The sequence below is a fragment of the Marmota monax genome, unplaced genomic scaffold (assembly GCF_021218885.2).
Source record: "Marmota monax isolate L192 unplaced genomic scaffold, Marmota_monax_Labrador192_F-V1.1 WCK01_AAM20220418_F8-fsc00109, whole genome shotgun sequence".
Lineage (NCBI taxonomy): Eukaryota > Metazoa > Chordata > Mammalia > Rodentia > Sciuridae > Marmota > Marmota monax.
In genome coordinates this window covers 1,772,146-1,786,142 of record NW_026695229.1, presented here as the reverse complement: position 1 = coordinate 1,786,142, position 13,997 = coordinate 1,772,146, and the positions used below count along the sequence as shown (strand labels likewise).

The following is a 13,997-nucleotide window of genomic DNA, read 5'->3' as shown; positions in this document are numbered from 1 at the left end:
TTCTGGCATTCAAGTCATTAAGAAATGAGGGAGAAATTTTGGTTCATCCTCCATATTTATTGTGACCTCTGAGGCTGGCATTGCCACAAAAACACTGGTTTGATCTCATTGGGCCACTGTAGGCATCTTGGTTACCCTGAAGTCCTTCATTTCCAGAGGAGTAGTGGCAAGGCATGAGGGACTGGAGTGGTTCTGCCTGGAACAAACACTATTTAGGTAGTAAAGAGGGAAATCTCAGTCCACTTGAGGTCAGCAGTACCTGGGAATCTAGGAAGCAGTCTTGTTGTCTCAGAATTGTGAAGTTACATGTTTGGGTAAACTCTCAAAAACAGGCCACAGGAAGTTCTGGCTTAGGAATCTGATCTGCATTCTTTTGGTCACAAACCTACTCAAGTAATGGAAAGGTTAGGAAGGTGATTGCTGGGAGTCACAGCTGTTCTACCTTGTCTGTGTAGCAGTAGCTCATGCCCTCCCCAGCATACTTAACATATCACATGGACATGAAATGACACACATTACATATGTGGACTTGTACACAAAACACACAAACACACACACACATTCACTCACATGCACACAGCTGCCTTTGTCACACAGACACATACATATACTCATACACTTAGACACACACACATGCATATCCCTTCTGCCCTATTACCAAGCATGTCTTAGCAAGGTCCCTTCCTATTTGCTTTTCTGTGAATGTGTTAGTCAATTTTTCATTGCTATAAAAAAATGCCTGAGATCATTAACTTACCCAAGGGAAAAGGTTTATTTTCACTTATGGTTTTATTTTTTATTTTTATTTTTTTAAAATATTTTTTAGTGTTGAAGGACCTTTATTTTATTCATTTATTTATATGTGGTGCTGAGAATTGAACCCAGTGCCTCACACATGTGAGGCAAGCACTCTACCACTGAGCCACAACCCCAGCCCCATCACTTATGGTTTTAGAGGTTCCGGTCCATGATTAGTTGACCCATTGCTTGTAGGCCTGTAATGCCAGGGTGGTACTAGCAGGGAATGTGTAGTAGACCAAACTGTTTATCTCATGTCCAGGAAGCAAAACAAAGGAAGAAAAAAGGACTGGGGTTCCATAATGCTGTTTGAGGGCACACCTCAATGACATAAGATCATCCTGTCTCCTAAAGCTTCTGCCACCTCCCAACAGTGCCCGCCTGGGGACCACGCCTTCCATACATCAGCCTTTGGAGAATATTTAATATTCAAGGCATGGTGCTTATTTTCCTTCACAGTGATGAATGAGTATTGACTGTTAATGCCAGGCATTGAACTAAGTTGAATAATATGAAACTGTCCGTATTTAAACATTTTAATCAATAAAAGTGGCAATTTAATGTGACTCATATTAGTACAAAGCATTTGATATGATTATCTCATTTAACCTCTATAATAAATCTTTTTTTTTCTAGTTATAGATGGACACAATACCTTTATTTTATTTATTTATTTTTATGTGGTGCTGGGATCTAACCCAATGTCTCACATATGCTAGGCAAGCACTCTACCACTGAACCACAACCCCAGCCCTCTATAATAAATCTTTTTAAAAAATTTTTTTAGTTTTAGGTGGACACGATATCTTTATTTTATTTTTATGTGGTGCTAGGGATCGAACCCAGTGCCTCATGCATGCCAGGCAAGTGCGCTACCACTTGAGCCACAACCCCAGCCCCTATAATAAATCTTTAAGGAAGATTTCATTGATTCCCATCTTACAGATGGACAGAAGGGAGTTTAAGTACTGTCATGAAGATCATGCTTGGTGAAGATGGGACATTTGGTTAAGAAGGGTTAAACTGTTCCTTCTGGCCTTAGAAGGTTCTGTGGCTGCTTCTAAGCACTCTGTCCAGCACCATGGTAACCCTCTGTTTCCTCTGCCTTGTATCTACAGGAGGTATCCTTTAGGGGACAGGGAGTGAGGAGACCAGCTCCTGAACCGGTCCTTGCAGGTGGGGAGGGAAGGTCCTCCCATTTCTGTTCCTTATGCGGCAAGATAATTTCTTAGCTTTAATCATTAAAACAATTTGGATAATGGAAAAATTTTGAAACAACAACAAAAAACAAAGAAATAATAGAAAATAACTTTCATCACTTTAAAAAAAAAGAAAAGAAGGTAGATAATAGTTTTGTACTGGGGATTGAACACAGAGACACTCAACTACTGAGCCACATCCTCAGTCCTATTTTGTTTTATTTAGAGACAGGGTCTCACTGAGTTGCTTAGCGCCTTGCTGTTGTTAAGGCTGGCTTTGAACCCACAAAACTCCTGTCTCAGCCTCCTGTGCTACTGGGATTATAGACATGCGCCACCACACCCAGCAAATAATACATTTTTTTGAGAGAGAAAACACATTCCATTGGAGAAACTTTTTTATAAAAACATAAGCAGCAGGACTCATCTTTGAGAGAACTTATGATTCACAGGAAGGGAATAAATCCCTGTGTCCCAGGGACTGTTCTCAGCAGGATAGTTTCCATTCATCAGAATTGGGATGCAAAGTGCCCCATACAGAGCCTGGCAGACTGGTATCTAAAGTCTGCTCTGTGTGTCTACTGTGTGTGGTTTAGCTGTATGCATCTTTCAGGCCAAGGGTCACTGGTATTTGGGACAGTATAGTATGAGGGAACTAGGGAGCCACGTCTGCTCAGAGGGTGACTTTAGCTAAGGCTAGATAAATACAGGGTCATCTATGTATCTGCTTAAGCAGTTTGTGTGTGATGCAGGAAAGAGGCAAATTGTAGTTTTGAAGTAGGGCTTACAGGCTGCATCCATTAACAGGAGGGTAGATGTGGAGTCCTTAGAGATAGCACATGAATGCTATCTGAACTTCCCAGCTGCCTACCCTGCTCAAGAACCATCCCAGGCACAGCCAGGCAGCCAATTAAAAATATTAAAAAAGTAAAGACAGCTGGGAATGATGGTGCACACCCCTAATCCCAGTGGTTCAGAAGGCTAAGGCAGAAGGATTGTTCAAAGCCAGCCTCAGTAACTTAGTGACATCCTAAGCAGTTTAACAAGACCCTGTCTCAAAATAAAAAATGAGAAAGGCTGGAGATGTGGCTCAGTGGTTAAGCACCCATGGGTTCAATTCCTGGTACAAAAAAAAGAGAGAGACAACACGTGCTGTGGCACATGCCTGTAATTCTAACCTCTTGGAGTTAAGGCAGGAAGATCACAAGTTCAAGGCCAATCTCAGCAATTTATCAAGACCCTGCCTCAAAAAATAAAAAGGCTGGGGATGTAGCTCAGTGGTAGAACACCCCTGGGTCCAATCCCCAATACTGCAAAGAAGGATACAAGTGAAATTAGTTTTAATAGTATATTTTATTTAGTTCTCTGTATACAAAGTATTATCATAACAGCATATAATCAATATAAAAATTATTGAGCTAGTTAATATACTGTTTGTTTCAACTCTGGAGCCCTGTGTGTATGTTTTACACTTATTACATCTTGGCATGGACTCATCATGGTCCACATACTCAGTAGTTCTGTGGTGACTGCTCTGGGGACAGTGCAGGCCTTTGGTCTCACTGAAGGATTTATGGAGCAACCCCTTATAGCCTTTGTCTGCATATACTTCTCCTGCATGTGACCTGGGCCTCTCCCCATCTTTCTCTACCAGACTGTGTTTGAGCCTTAGGTTTTCCCATTTTTATCTTCCCTCCTTCCTAAGGTGAGCTTGCCTTCTAATACTTAGGCAACAGGGGATGTATAGGATTTGTTTTCAGTCATTCCAATTTGGTCTGTTGGATGTTCCTGCTGTCAGAGCCTGGCTCCTGGGTGGTCCTAGAAATCACACAAGATGTTGGGGGAGGTGGTGGGTAGTATTAAAAACATGACACTGAGATGTGACTTTCTAGACTGGCACCTGGACTCTGCTATTTACATACTTTCAGTCCCAGCCCTTTGCCCTTGTGCTTTAGTTTACCCTTCTGTATAAAGAGAGTTTATTGGGCCATAAACTTTTCTGGAGGTAAACTTCTTTCAGGATTGTGTTCAGAATCTATCATATGATAACTTGAACCTTGTGAAATTATCATCTTTTGTGTGGATCAAAAGCATTGAATATGGGATATCACATGTCTCCTCCATCTTTAGCAAGGATGCTAGGAGGTCATGTGGGGTGATATGCATGTGGAGTGTCCATTCTCAGTGATGACATGCAGTGAAGTATGAAGATGGCGGGGGTGGGGGAGCTGTGTGCTCTGGTACCCTGGAGCTCAGGGCTCATCTGTTCCCATACTTGTTAGGAGGAGGCTAGAAGAGGGAACTTTCCCAGAGAGTACACATGGCATAGGCCAGTCACCCAGGTCATTTGGTAGACACCTGAGCCAAGTAAAGAGCTCCTGAACCATATTTTAGGAGTAGCCCAACTCGTGCCCTGACTGCTCTCAGGCCTGCCCTCTTTCCACTGAGCTAACCTGATAGGGTGTTCATTTATTAGCCCAGGATCCGGGTATCTCCCCAAGCCAGAGTCTGTGTGCGGAAAGTTCCAGAGGCCTCAGTTCAGGCTCCCTGTCGGAGAGTGCAGTGGGGCCAGTGGAAGCATGCTGCCTGGTCATCCTGGCTGCAGAGAGCAAGGTGAGATCTCTATCCTGTTCATAGCCCAGGCCTTTCCCTCAGCCCAACTTGTAACTAGGCCCTGCCAATGGCCTCTTCTACCTCCGGCTCTTCCATAGCCTGATCCAACCCATGACTAGTCATTCCATGGCCCTACCCACAGCCCAGCCCTACTTAATGACCAGGTTTTACCCACAACTCTACCTAGGGCTCAGCCCCTCCTCTTCCCCTGCCTGACCCCACCCAACCCTAACCCTTCTGCCTACCCTGAACATGTCTCATGTTCAGTTTCTTAAGTCCTTGCCCACAACCCAGACCCCAGACTCCTGTACCCTACGCTGACCACCCCCATCCCCACCCACTTCTGCCTAGTCTGGCCTTACCCTCCTGCCGTTACCTGACCTGGCCTTTTTACCCCTCCTCCAGTCCTTCTCTGACATGGACAGCTAGGTTTTTATTCAAAGATTCTCCTGCTTCCTCTACTAGTCCACTACCCCCGCATTCCTTATTGATGGGCATGCAGTGACCTGCACCCCAGACCTGCCTGGTGCTAAGGACTGTGCTTGCAGATTCCACAGAAATCTGTTTGTGGTTGTGGGTTTGGCTTTGGGCTCATAGCCACCCAACAGCCACAGGGCCTTGGGGAGACCTTTCTGTTTAATTTCTGCATCTGTAAAATAGATAATAGCTACTGCCTACCTTAAATATCTTCTAGATAGCATTTCTCAGCACAGTCCCCAGATACCTTCAAGGCACACCTGGGCCACAGTCTGTTCAGAAAGAATCCTGAGGTGGTTCTCAGCTTCTCTGCTTTGGCACCTTGTGGGCTGTGAAAGGTGTAGGGGCCCTTAGTTATTCTGGTGTCTGCTTTTGGTTCATATTTATGAAGTGTCTGAGGCCTCCAGGTACCCTGGAAGCTTCTTGGGCACTGGCTACATCAGCTGCTGCTCTGTTCCCACTGCAGGTTGCCGCTGAAGAGCTATGCTCCCTGCTTGGTCAGGTCTTCCAGATTGTTTACACGGAGTCCACCATCGACTTTCTGGACCGAGCAATATTTGATGGGGCCTCTACACCCACCCACCACTTATCCCTGCACAGCGGTACGTTGAGTAAAAGCAGGCAGAGAATATGGGGGCCATGAACATTTCTGGAACCACAGGCTTCCAGTAGAGGCATGCTGTGGATCTGGGGGCTGAGCATGGGTCTGGGGAATAACCCTTTTAGTATGACCAAGCGTAGGCAGCTCTCAGTATGGTGGCTCATTCCGGGACCATGCCAAATGTGTTCAGGTGAAGCTCAGGCTTCTCCTGAAGCCAAGGCTTGGAGATGGGTTGTTGTTGGTGGGAAGAACCAAAGGTACCTAAAAGGCTTTGTCGCTGGACCAACATATGGGAGTCAGCATCTCTGCACATTCCACCAAGACCGGTTGCAGAGCACGTTCAGGCTTCTTGTTAGTCCATACTAGATACTTCCTTTATGTACAAGCTCACTAGAGCTAAGTCTCCTGAACACCAACAGCATTAATTTTCAGATTTATCATTTATAAAAGATTAATGGTTTATATAAATCAGAGGCATAAAAAGCAAAGATTCTGGAAACAGTGCTGTTTGTTGCCTGCAGTTTTTTTCTTTTTATGATGATGAGTCTCAGCCCCCTATCCTATCCCTAGTAATTCACAAGTGGGGAGAGCCCTATGTGTTCACAAAGCTGGGAGGGAATTCTTTGAACAGGTGTATACCTCATTTTAAGGGTCTATCATGGTATGGTCTATTTCTTTTTTGTTTGTTTCAAGTCAGTTGTTCAATGGATGCAGTTCAAAGTAAATGTGTCTTGAATATAATGGGCAGAGGAGTACATTAATGAGGGGAGGAGCTGTGAGAAGAACTTGGACTGCAATCACTTCACATCTGCTGTTGAATTAGAATTTTTTTAAATACATGACAGTAAGAGTATATTTTGAAATATTTATACAAACATGAAGTATGTTTTACTCTAATTAGGATCCCAGTCTTGTGGATGTACATAATGTGGAGATTCATTGTGCTTTATTCATATATGTACATAAGCAGTTCATGTTAGATTAATTCCATTGTCTTTCCTATTCCTATCCCCCCACCCTTTCCTTCATTCCCCTTTGTCTAATCCACTGAACTTCTATTCTTCTATGGCACTCCCTGGGTGCCCTTCAACAGATGAATGGATAAAGAAAATGTGGTATATATACATAATGGTGTGGTCTCTTTCTTATTGCTGGTGCTAAAGCCCCTTTTTCCCAATGTGGGCCTCACTGCTGCTTGTAGTGATGAACACTGAGGCACATGCTGCATCTTATTTAGTCCTCCAAAGCCAAGTGAGGTAGGAACATCATTTAGCCCTGTCCTTGAGATGGGGAATTGAGGCTTGGAAGTCAACAGCTTGTTCAAAGTAACTGCATGAGGAACAGTTCAGTTTGATTGTGATTGGTTCAGACCTGTGCATTAAAATTCCCAGTAGGGACTTGCTTGCTTTATTTATTCATTAACTTATACATTCATTCATTCATTTTTGTGGTACTGGGGATTGAACCCAGGGGCACTATAGCATTGAGCTATGTCCCCATCCCTTTTTATTTTTTTTATTTTTTTGAGACAGGGTCTCACTAAGTTGTCAAAACTATCCTCAAATTTATGATTGTCCAGCCTCAGCTTCCTGAGTATTTGGGATTATAGGTGTGCTCCACCACACCCAGTCCTAATAATTGAAAAGTACACAGACCCTAAGTGTACATCTGAATGAGTTTTCCCAAAGCAAGCGTGCATACAGCACTACTATCAGGCTGAGTAGGTTTTATCCCCTGCCAGCCTTTTGGAACCTACCTCTGGGATGTGCACACACACATAGAAACACGTGCATGCATCCACTGCTTATTTCTGCTTCAGCGCCTTGCGTGCTATGTTCATTCTCCCCTGCCAGGACAGATCATCAAAGCTTAGCAGCTTAACAGCACAAATGCATCCTCTTAAGGGACTTAAGATTCTATCACAGGCCTCACAGGGCTAAAGTTAAGGTGTCGGCTCTGCTGGTTACTCTGAAACCTCTAGAAGACCATTTCCTTGCCCTTCCCAGCTCCTAGAGACTTCTGTGTGTCTTGGCACATAACCCTTTCCTCCATCTTGATGGCATCTCTGTTCCTTTCTTTGGCTATGCTTGGAACCCTTGTGGTCTCATTGAGCCCATTCACATAATCCAGGGTCATTTCCTTATCCTAAGGTCAGCTGATAAGCAACCTTAACTCCCCTTTGCTGTGGAACGGAATATTTGTAGTCCTGGGATTGGGGGTGTGGATTCTTTGGGGCCATTATTCTGCCCTCCATCCTCACCTGAGACCAGAAATATCCCCTTTTGCCAGGTGTATTGGCACATTCCTGTAATCCCAGTGGTTTAGGAGGCTGAGGCAGGAGGATCATGAGTTCAAAGCCAACCTCAGCAAAAAGCAAGGCGCTAAGCAACTCAGTGAGACCTTGTCTCTAAACAAAATACAAAATAGGGCTGAAGATGTAGCTCAGTGGTTGAGTGCCCCTGGTTCAATCCCCAGTACGCACACACACAAAAAAGTCCCTTTTCCTGCCACCCTCTTCTTGTGCTCCCATTTAAAGACTTGCCTGCTCATAAAACTTTTACTTGCTGCTTGGCTCAGTATTGGAATGCTCCTTTCCTTACATTTGGAACAGCCAACTATATAATCTTTGTCACAAGCTGTCATTTGTTGAGCATTATCCAGGCAATTGCTGTATGCAGACTATTTGCAGAGATGAGGGTCTCAGGGATTCTGAGGCCCGGCTTTGTCTAGGCAGGGGTTGGAATACCCAGCTCTTTGGCTTCTGCTATGTGACCTGGGACAAATAGCATAATTTCTTTCATTTAGTTTAACACATAGTTGACATCCCCAAAGACAGCTGTCATAACCTTAGCTGTGGGTAAGTTGAGTCCTCTGTAGATTCCCTCCCAACCTGCAGCAGGATGTGCATTTGATGGAATGGAGGGCTGTGGACTCAAGTCTAGGAGTCCTACCCTTGGCACACAGCACATTCTGGGGCATGGTGGTTACGTGATGAAGGACTTTAGGGTTCCCCAAAGGGCAGGGCAGCCACTGTCTCTTGTAAAACATAGCTGGGCAGGCTGGACCTGAAAGTTGTGGGGTTTTGTTTGTTTATTTTTTTTTAATTATTATTATTTTTTTTTTGGTAGTGCTAGGGATTAAACCCAGGACTTTGTGTATGCACGGCAAGCATTCTATCAACTGAGCTGTATCCCCAGCCCTGTATTTTTTTTTTTTTATCTTCCTACAGATGACTCTTCCACAAAAGTAGATATTAAGGAGACCTACGATGCAGAAGCCAGCACCTTGTGAGTGCACGTGCCCCAAACCCTGGAGTAGACAAGCTTCGGACATTGCCCAACATCATCTGGGCTCCAGCTAGTCACCCACCACCTCCAGCTCATCACAGCCTCACCGGTCCCAAAACTCCAGACCCATTGTCTACACTGCATCCCCCATGTCTGCTTTTAGAGTCCTTACCTCCCTCTGGTCTCTCCTGCCCTGCCAACTCTGTGACCTCCAGAGAGTGACCTTTAAAAGGCACATTGGGTGCTCTTGTTCTTTTGTACTTTTCAGCCTCTCCCTGCCACCACCTACAGCTTCTGTGGCAGCTCAGTCCACATGTTCTGCTGTCCTGATGCTCACCCCCATCTATACCTCTCCTTCTGTGCCCCCTCAACTCTGGGCACTGCCTGAGGAGACTGTCCCCTGGGTTTTCCTATTAGCCTCTCTTCCCTCCACGACGCTGTCCATTTACTGGTCCCATGAATTCCCTCCCTTTGCTCAGAGGCCATCAAGAGCCACACCTCTGAGGAGCCTCAGGACCAGGCCAAGCTGACTACCTCTGCTGGTTGGTGCACGTGGCCATGCTCAGCCAACTTTCTTCTTGTCATTTCATCCATCATCCCTGTTACTATCATTTGCATACACTTCTGCTCAAGGATGGGGACTGGTGCACACTTCATCCTGACTGGGTCCCTGAAATGTGTAGTATGCAGGGATGGCAAGCTGCTTGCCCACACACCATGTTCCTTTGCAGCTGCTTCTCTGACTCTGTGGATGCTAGTGGCCTGCCGCCCTTGTCCTTCTGCATGCAGGCATCACCCCACGGCAAGACTGTCAGTGAGAGTGAGTTGAGTACCAGTGCCACAGAGCTGCTACAGGACTACATGCAGACGGTAGGCCATACCTGTAAGGGAGTGCCTGAGAGGGGCCAGGCTTTCTTCCCTCGTAGAGCATAGGCATGTGAGTGGGCACTTGTGTACACTTGCCTCATCATTTTTGCTGACATTGCTGCCTTTTCCCAGGGACAGTATGGGACCCTGTGTTGGTGGGTCTGAGCCATAAGGACTGGACCATGCTGGTACCAAGTCCTGAGAGGAAATAGTGGCTCCTACAGGGCTTGGGGCTAGATGCTTTCCCTCTACATCTCTCATAGTTTTGTCACTAAAACCTCAAGACTTCCTCATTGCATGCATTTGTGCCCTGAGGGCATCAGCCCTGACCCTGACAGGTGCCAGCTTCCTTTCCTACCCTGTTGATTTTTTAAAAAAATATTTATTTTCCAATACCTTTATTTTATTTATTTTTATGTGATGCTAAGGATCGAACCCATGGCCTCGCACGTGCTAGGTGAGCGCTCTACTGCTGAGCCACAACCCCAGCCCTTCCCTGTTGATTTGTTTCATTGATGCTCTATGAAGAACTGGCACTGCCCTCCCTCCTTGCCCCAATGAGGGTACTCAGGTTCAGGAAAGTGGAGCTGCCAGGGCACCTCATTTTTCCTCTGGAGGCTACCATGCCTGGGATGATGGGATAGGGATTCACTGTGGGCATTCTGACCCCACAGGGAGTGAAGATGTTAACCTAGACGTGACTGGTCCTCAGCATGGGCCTGGCCCCCAGGTTCCCAGCCCTGTTTGCTGCAGGTGATCCACCCAAGTCCATGGCTGTGACAGGGTGAGGGCCCAGCTGCCATGCCCTCCTACCCACCCATATCTGTTCTCACACCTGTTCTTCTCTGTTCCTACAGCTGCGCACTAAGCTGTCGTCGCAGGAGATCCAGCAATTTGCTGCGCTGCTGCATGAGTACCGCAATGGGGCCTCCATTCATGAGTTTTGTATTAGCCTACGGCAGCTCTATGGAGACAGTCGCAAGTTCCTGCTGCTTGGTGAGTGGGGAGCCCCAGAGGGCGTCTGGTTCCCTCTGGAAATGTATACCTATACCTTGAAGTAAAGGTGCAGGTTCCATTAACAATGACGGTTGGCAGAAGAGCACCCTGAGGTCTCAGGATCTGCCACAATTAGTTGGAAGATCTCTTTCTAGAGCTTTCTGGGGGCCCACCCACAGCTCTCCATCTCCTGAGAACCCTGAGCTGAGCTGAGCTGAGCTGAGTGGGCCCTTCCAGGAAGCAGGAGAGGTTGCCCTGGGACTGGGACTAGTACTGAATAGAATTCTACAGTTCAAGAGAGGAGTCAGGGTTGTTCTTCAAGGAGGTGACACTTGAGTAATTGATGGGTATGTGGGAGTTTGCCAAGTAAAGAGGTGAAGATGCCATCCCAGGTGAAGATCACCCTTTTACAAGACTCTGAAGAGTTCAGCATGTTAGATTTGAGTGACTGGCAGGCTTGGTAGTCAGACCTACCTTGGATACCTGAGACGCAGACCTTGAGGGATCAATGATTCAGCTGTGGTTTTCCCTCTGCCAACACTCTGAACACAGTCAGTGGTTGCTTGTTAAGGGCTACTAAGTCCTGGACCTGTGCTCCCAGTAAACTAAAGAGGTAGATTTATTTCCCTTTCTAACAGCCTGGCCGACATTGGCTGTCCCCCCAGGGCTCCCTGCTTATGGGAGACTGGGCCCGCTGGAATCTAGTCTGAGCTCCTGCTTCCTGCTGAGGCCTCCCTGGGTCAGTTCCCCAGCAGGGCTCAGATGGGCCCATGTGTAACTCAGGATGTTCCTTTAGAGGCTGCCCTTAGGTAGGCACCTCTTTTCAAATGGATTAGGAGCTGAGCCATGGTGGCATGCTGCTTGGAGCCCACTGGGAGGGCAATTTCCCATCCTCCAGGCCTCCCCTCTGCCACCTCACTTGCCTTCTTTGGGAAGCCTTAATTATAGGGACTTCACAGCACAGTAGTTAGAGCTCTAGGAGCTCCAGCTCTGGAAGGTGGGGGTGGCAGCTGTCTGTATGACAAGCTGGTGCAGCAGCACCTTACCCCTGTGTGTGTGGGACTCTTGTCCTCTCTGGATGGGCCCAGCCTGCTCAAAACAGAGGAGTTCAGGGGATTCTTGATTAGGAAGACAGACTGCTGAGTTGGGGCAGTCACCTTGGGCTGGGCCTTTGGCTTTAACATCATGGTTTTGGCCTCTGTTGCCAGTGCCAGCAGAGCAGAAGACTGACTACTCTGGGTTTCATTTTCTTACTTGTGAAATAGGGGCTCTGAGGACCCATAGAGAATGAGAGGAGGTCGTGGGCCCCTGGCCTGTGCTGTTCCTCAAGGCCAGGGAGGGCAGATGTGACAGATGGCAAGTTTCTACAGCTGGGGTGCTTTTCAGAAGTGGGATTTTAGCCAAACCATCTGGATCCAGGGAACGGTTTGTGTGGTATCAGGGTCCTCGGGCCATGGACGAGGGGCAGCTGTGTTCCTGTTTGGACCCTGAGCCTTACTGTGGGTATGGTGTTGGGGTTATGTGTTGGCAGGTCTGAGGCCCTTCATCCCAGAGAAGGACAGCCAGCACTTCGAGAACTTCCTAGAGACCATTGGTGTGAAAGACGGCCGTGGCATCATCACTGACAGCTTTGGCAGGCACCGGCGGGCCCTGAGCACCACATCCACCTCTACCACCAATGGGAACAGGGCCACAGGCAGTCCCGATGACCGGTCAGCACCCTCAGAGGGGGATGAATGGGACCGCATGATCTCAGACATCAGTAGTGACATCGAGGCGTTGGGCTGCAGCATGGACCAGGATTCAGTGTGATGGGCAGTGGAGCACCCATCCCTACCATCCCAGGCCTCCCCAGGAGTTGACCTGAGTATTAGCCCTTCCTGCTGGCTAGGAGCTGGGGAGCGGCTGCAGGCACAGGTGGCCCTGGGCGGCCAGGTCCTCTACTGTGAAAGAGCACAGAGCTGCCGCAGGACATGCCCTGATCCAGGGCGGAAGGCTCTGTGCCTCATCCTCTGGGGCTCAGCCATACCCTGCACCTCCTGCTCTGGGAGGGCCAGGCCAAGCTGGCAAGGAGAGCCAGTCCTGATAGCCTGGCCCTGGACAGCTGTCAATTTTGCACATGATGTTCCTGTTGTTAACTCTCAGAGACCTTAAAAATGTTTACTGCAATGTGAATAATTTAATCTCTGGTTACCAAACATGTTTCTGATCCAGTTGGGTGAAAACCATGTTGCTAGGAGGGGGGTCCATTCTGGCCTCTGTCCCTTTGCCCACGTCTGCCCATAATACCCAGAGATGGGCACAGTGGTGTCAGGGCTGGGGCAGTGGAGGCAGCAGGCACTTGTGATTTGGGTTTTGCTTTGTGGGTGTGAGGCCAGAAGATCTACTGGGTTCTCTTATGGGTGTCAGGGGCAGTGACCATGGGCAGCAGAAGCAATGTGCATTGTATGATCAGCAAAGGTGCTTTGATCTTTTCATCACTCGCATAGATTCCTCAAGGAACTGACTTCTCTGGCTGCTTGCCCTGGCACCTTGCTGATCAGAAGTGCTATCTGGGAGTGCTGGGAGCTTCAGATAAGCTATCACGGGCCCTTTACGCACCTACCCTCTCCATGTTCATCATGTCCATCCCCAGTGTGATCTTCTCCCAGTTTGTATTGGCATTAGTCTGACCTCTGCCCTTTACGCCACTTCAAACCTTCCTTAGAATCCAGGGAGGGGAGAGAGGTGACGTGAAGTCAGGTTGTTCTGGGTCTCTCCCTCCATCAAAGCCTCGATTCTGCTGAGAACCCTCAGGACACATCCAGAAAGTTCCTGGGATGAGGAGGTGTGATATTTCCCCACTGCCCACTGTAGGGAGTGGTGTGCCCTGCTGGGCAGAAGGGTTGCATATCAGGCCTCTGAGGTATCCATAAATGGAGCTCCATGGATATCCCACTTGTGTCCAGGCCTAGCCAGAGAGTCTGGAGGGTCTTATAGGTGCCTTCCGGAGTAAGGCAGACAGGTCCATGTGGTATTGTCTCTTCAGGAGAGAACAACCCTGGATAGTGTTTTATAGGGAGAATTTTCCCTCTACCATGGCTGTTCCAGAGCTGGTCATGGGACCACAGTCCAGGCTGGGAAAACCAGAGGGTATTGGAGCTGTCTCTAGCTTTGAAT

At 47.5% G+C, this 13,997-nt stretch overlaps 1 protein-coding gene across 9 annotated transcripts in view; it reads left to right on the top strand.

Moving 5' to 3' along the window:
- The window catches only part of Ccm2 (CCM2 scaffold protein), a 60,499-nt gene extending 47,463 nt beyond the window's left edge, over window positions 1-13,036 (top strand). For 8 of the 9 annotated variants that reach the window (XM_046437783.2, XM_046437784.1, XM_046437789.2 and 5 more), the window contains 6 exons: window positions 4,474-4,610; window positions 5,554-5,689; window positions 8,918-8,975; window positions 9,707-9,845; window positions 10,700-10,838; window positions 12,370-13,036. In XM_046437783.2, coding sequence (XP_046293739.1) covers window positions 4,474-4,610; window positions 5,554-5,689; window positions 8,918-8,975; window positions 9,707-9,845; window positions 10,700-10,838; window positions 12,370-12,650 — 890 coding nt within the window. In that variant the 3' untranslated portion in view covers window positions 12,651-13,036. The remainder of the gene's footprint in view (window positions 1-4,473; window positions 4,611-5,553; window positions 5,690-8,917; window positions 8,976-9,706; window positions 9,846-10,699; window positions 10,839-12,369) is intronic. The other variant, XM_046437790.2, reaches the window with a different exon arrangement.
- Window positions 13,037-13,997: the final 961 nt, after the last annotated feature.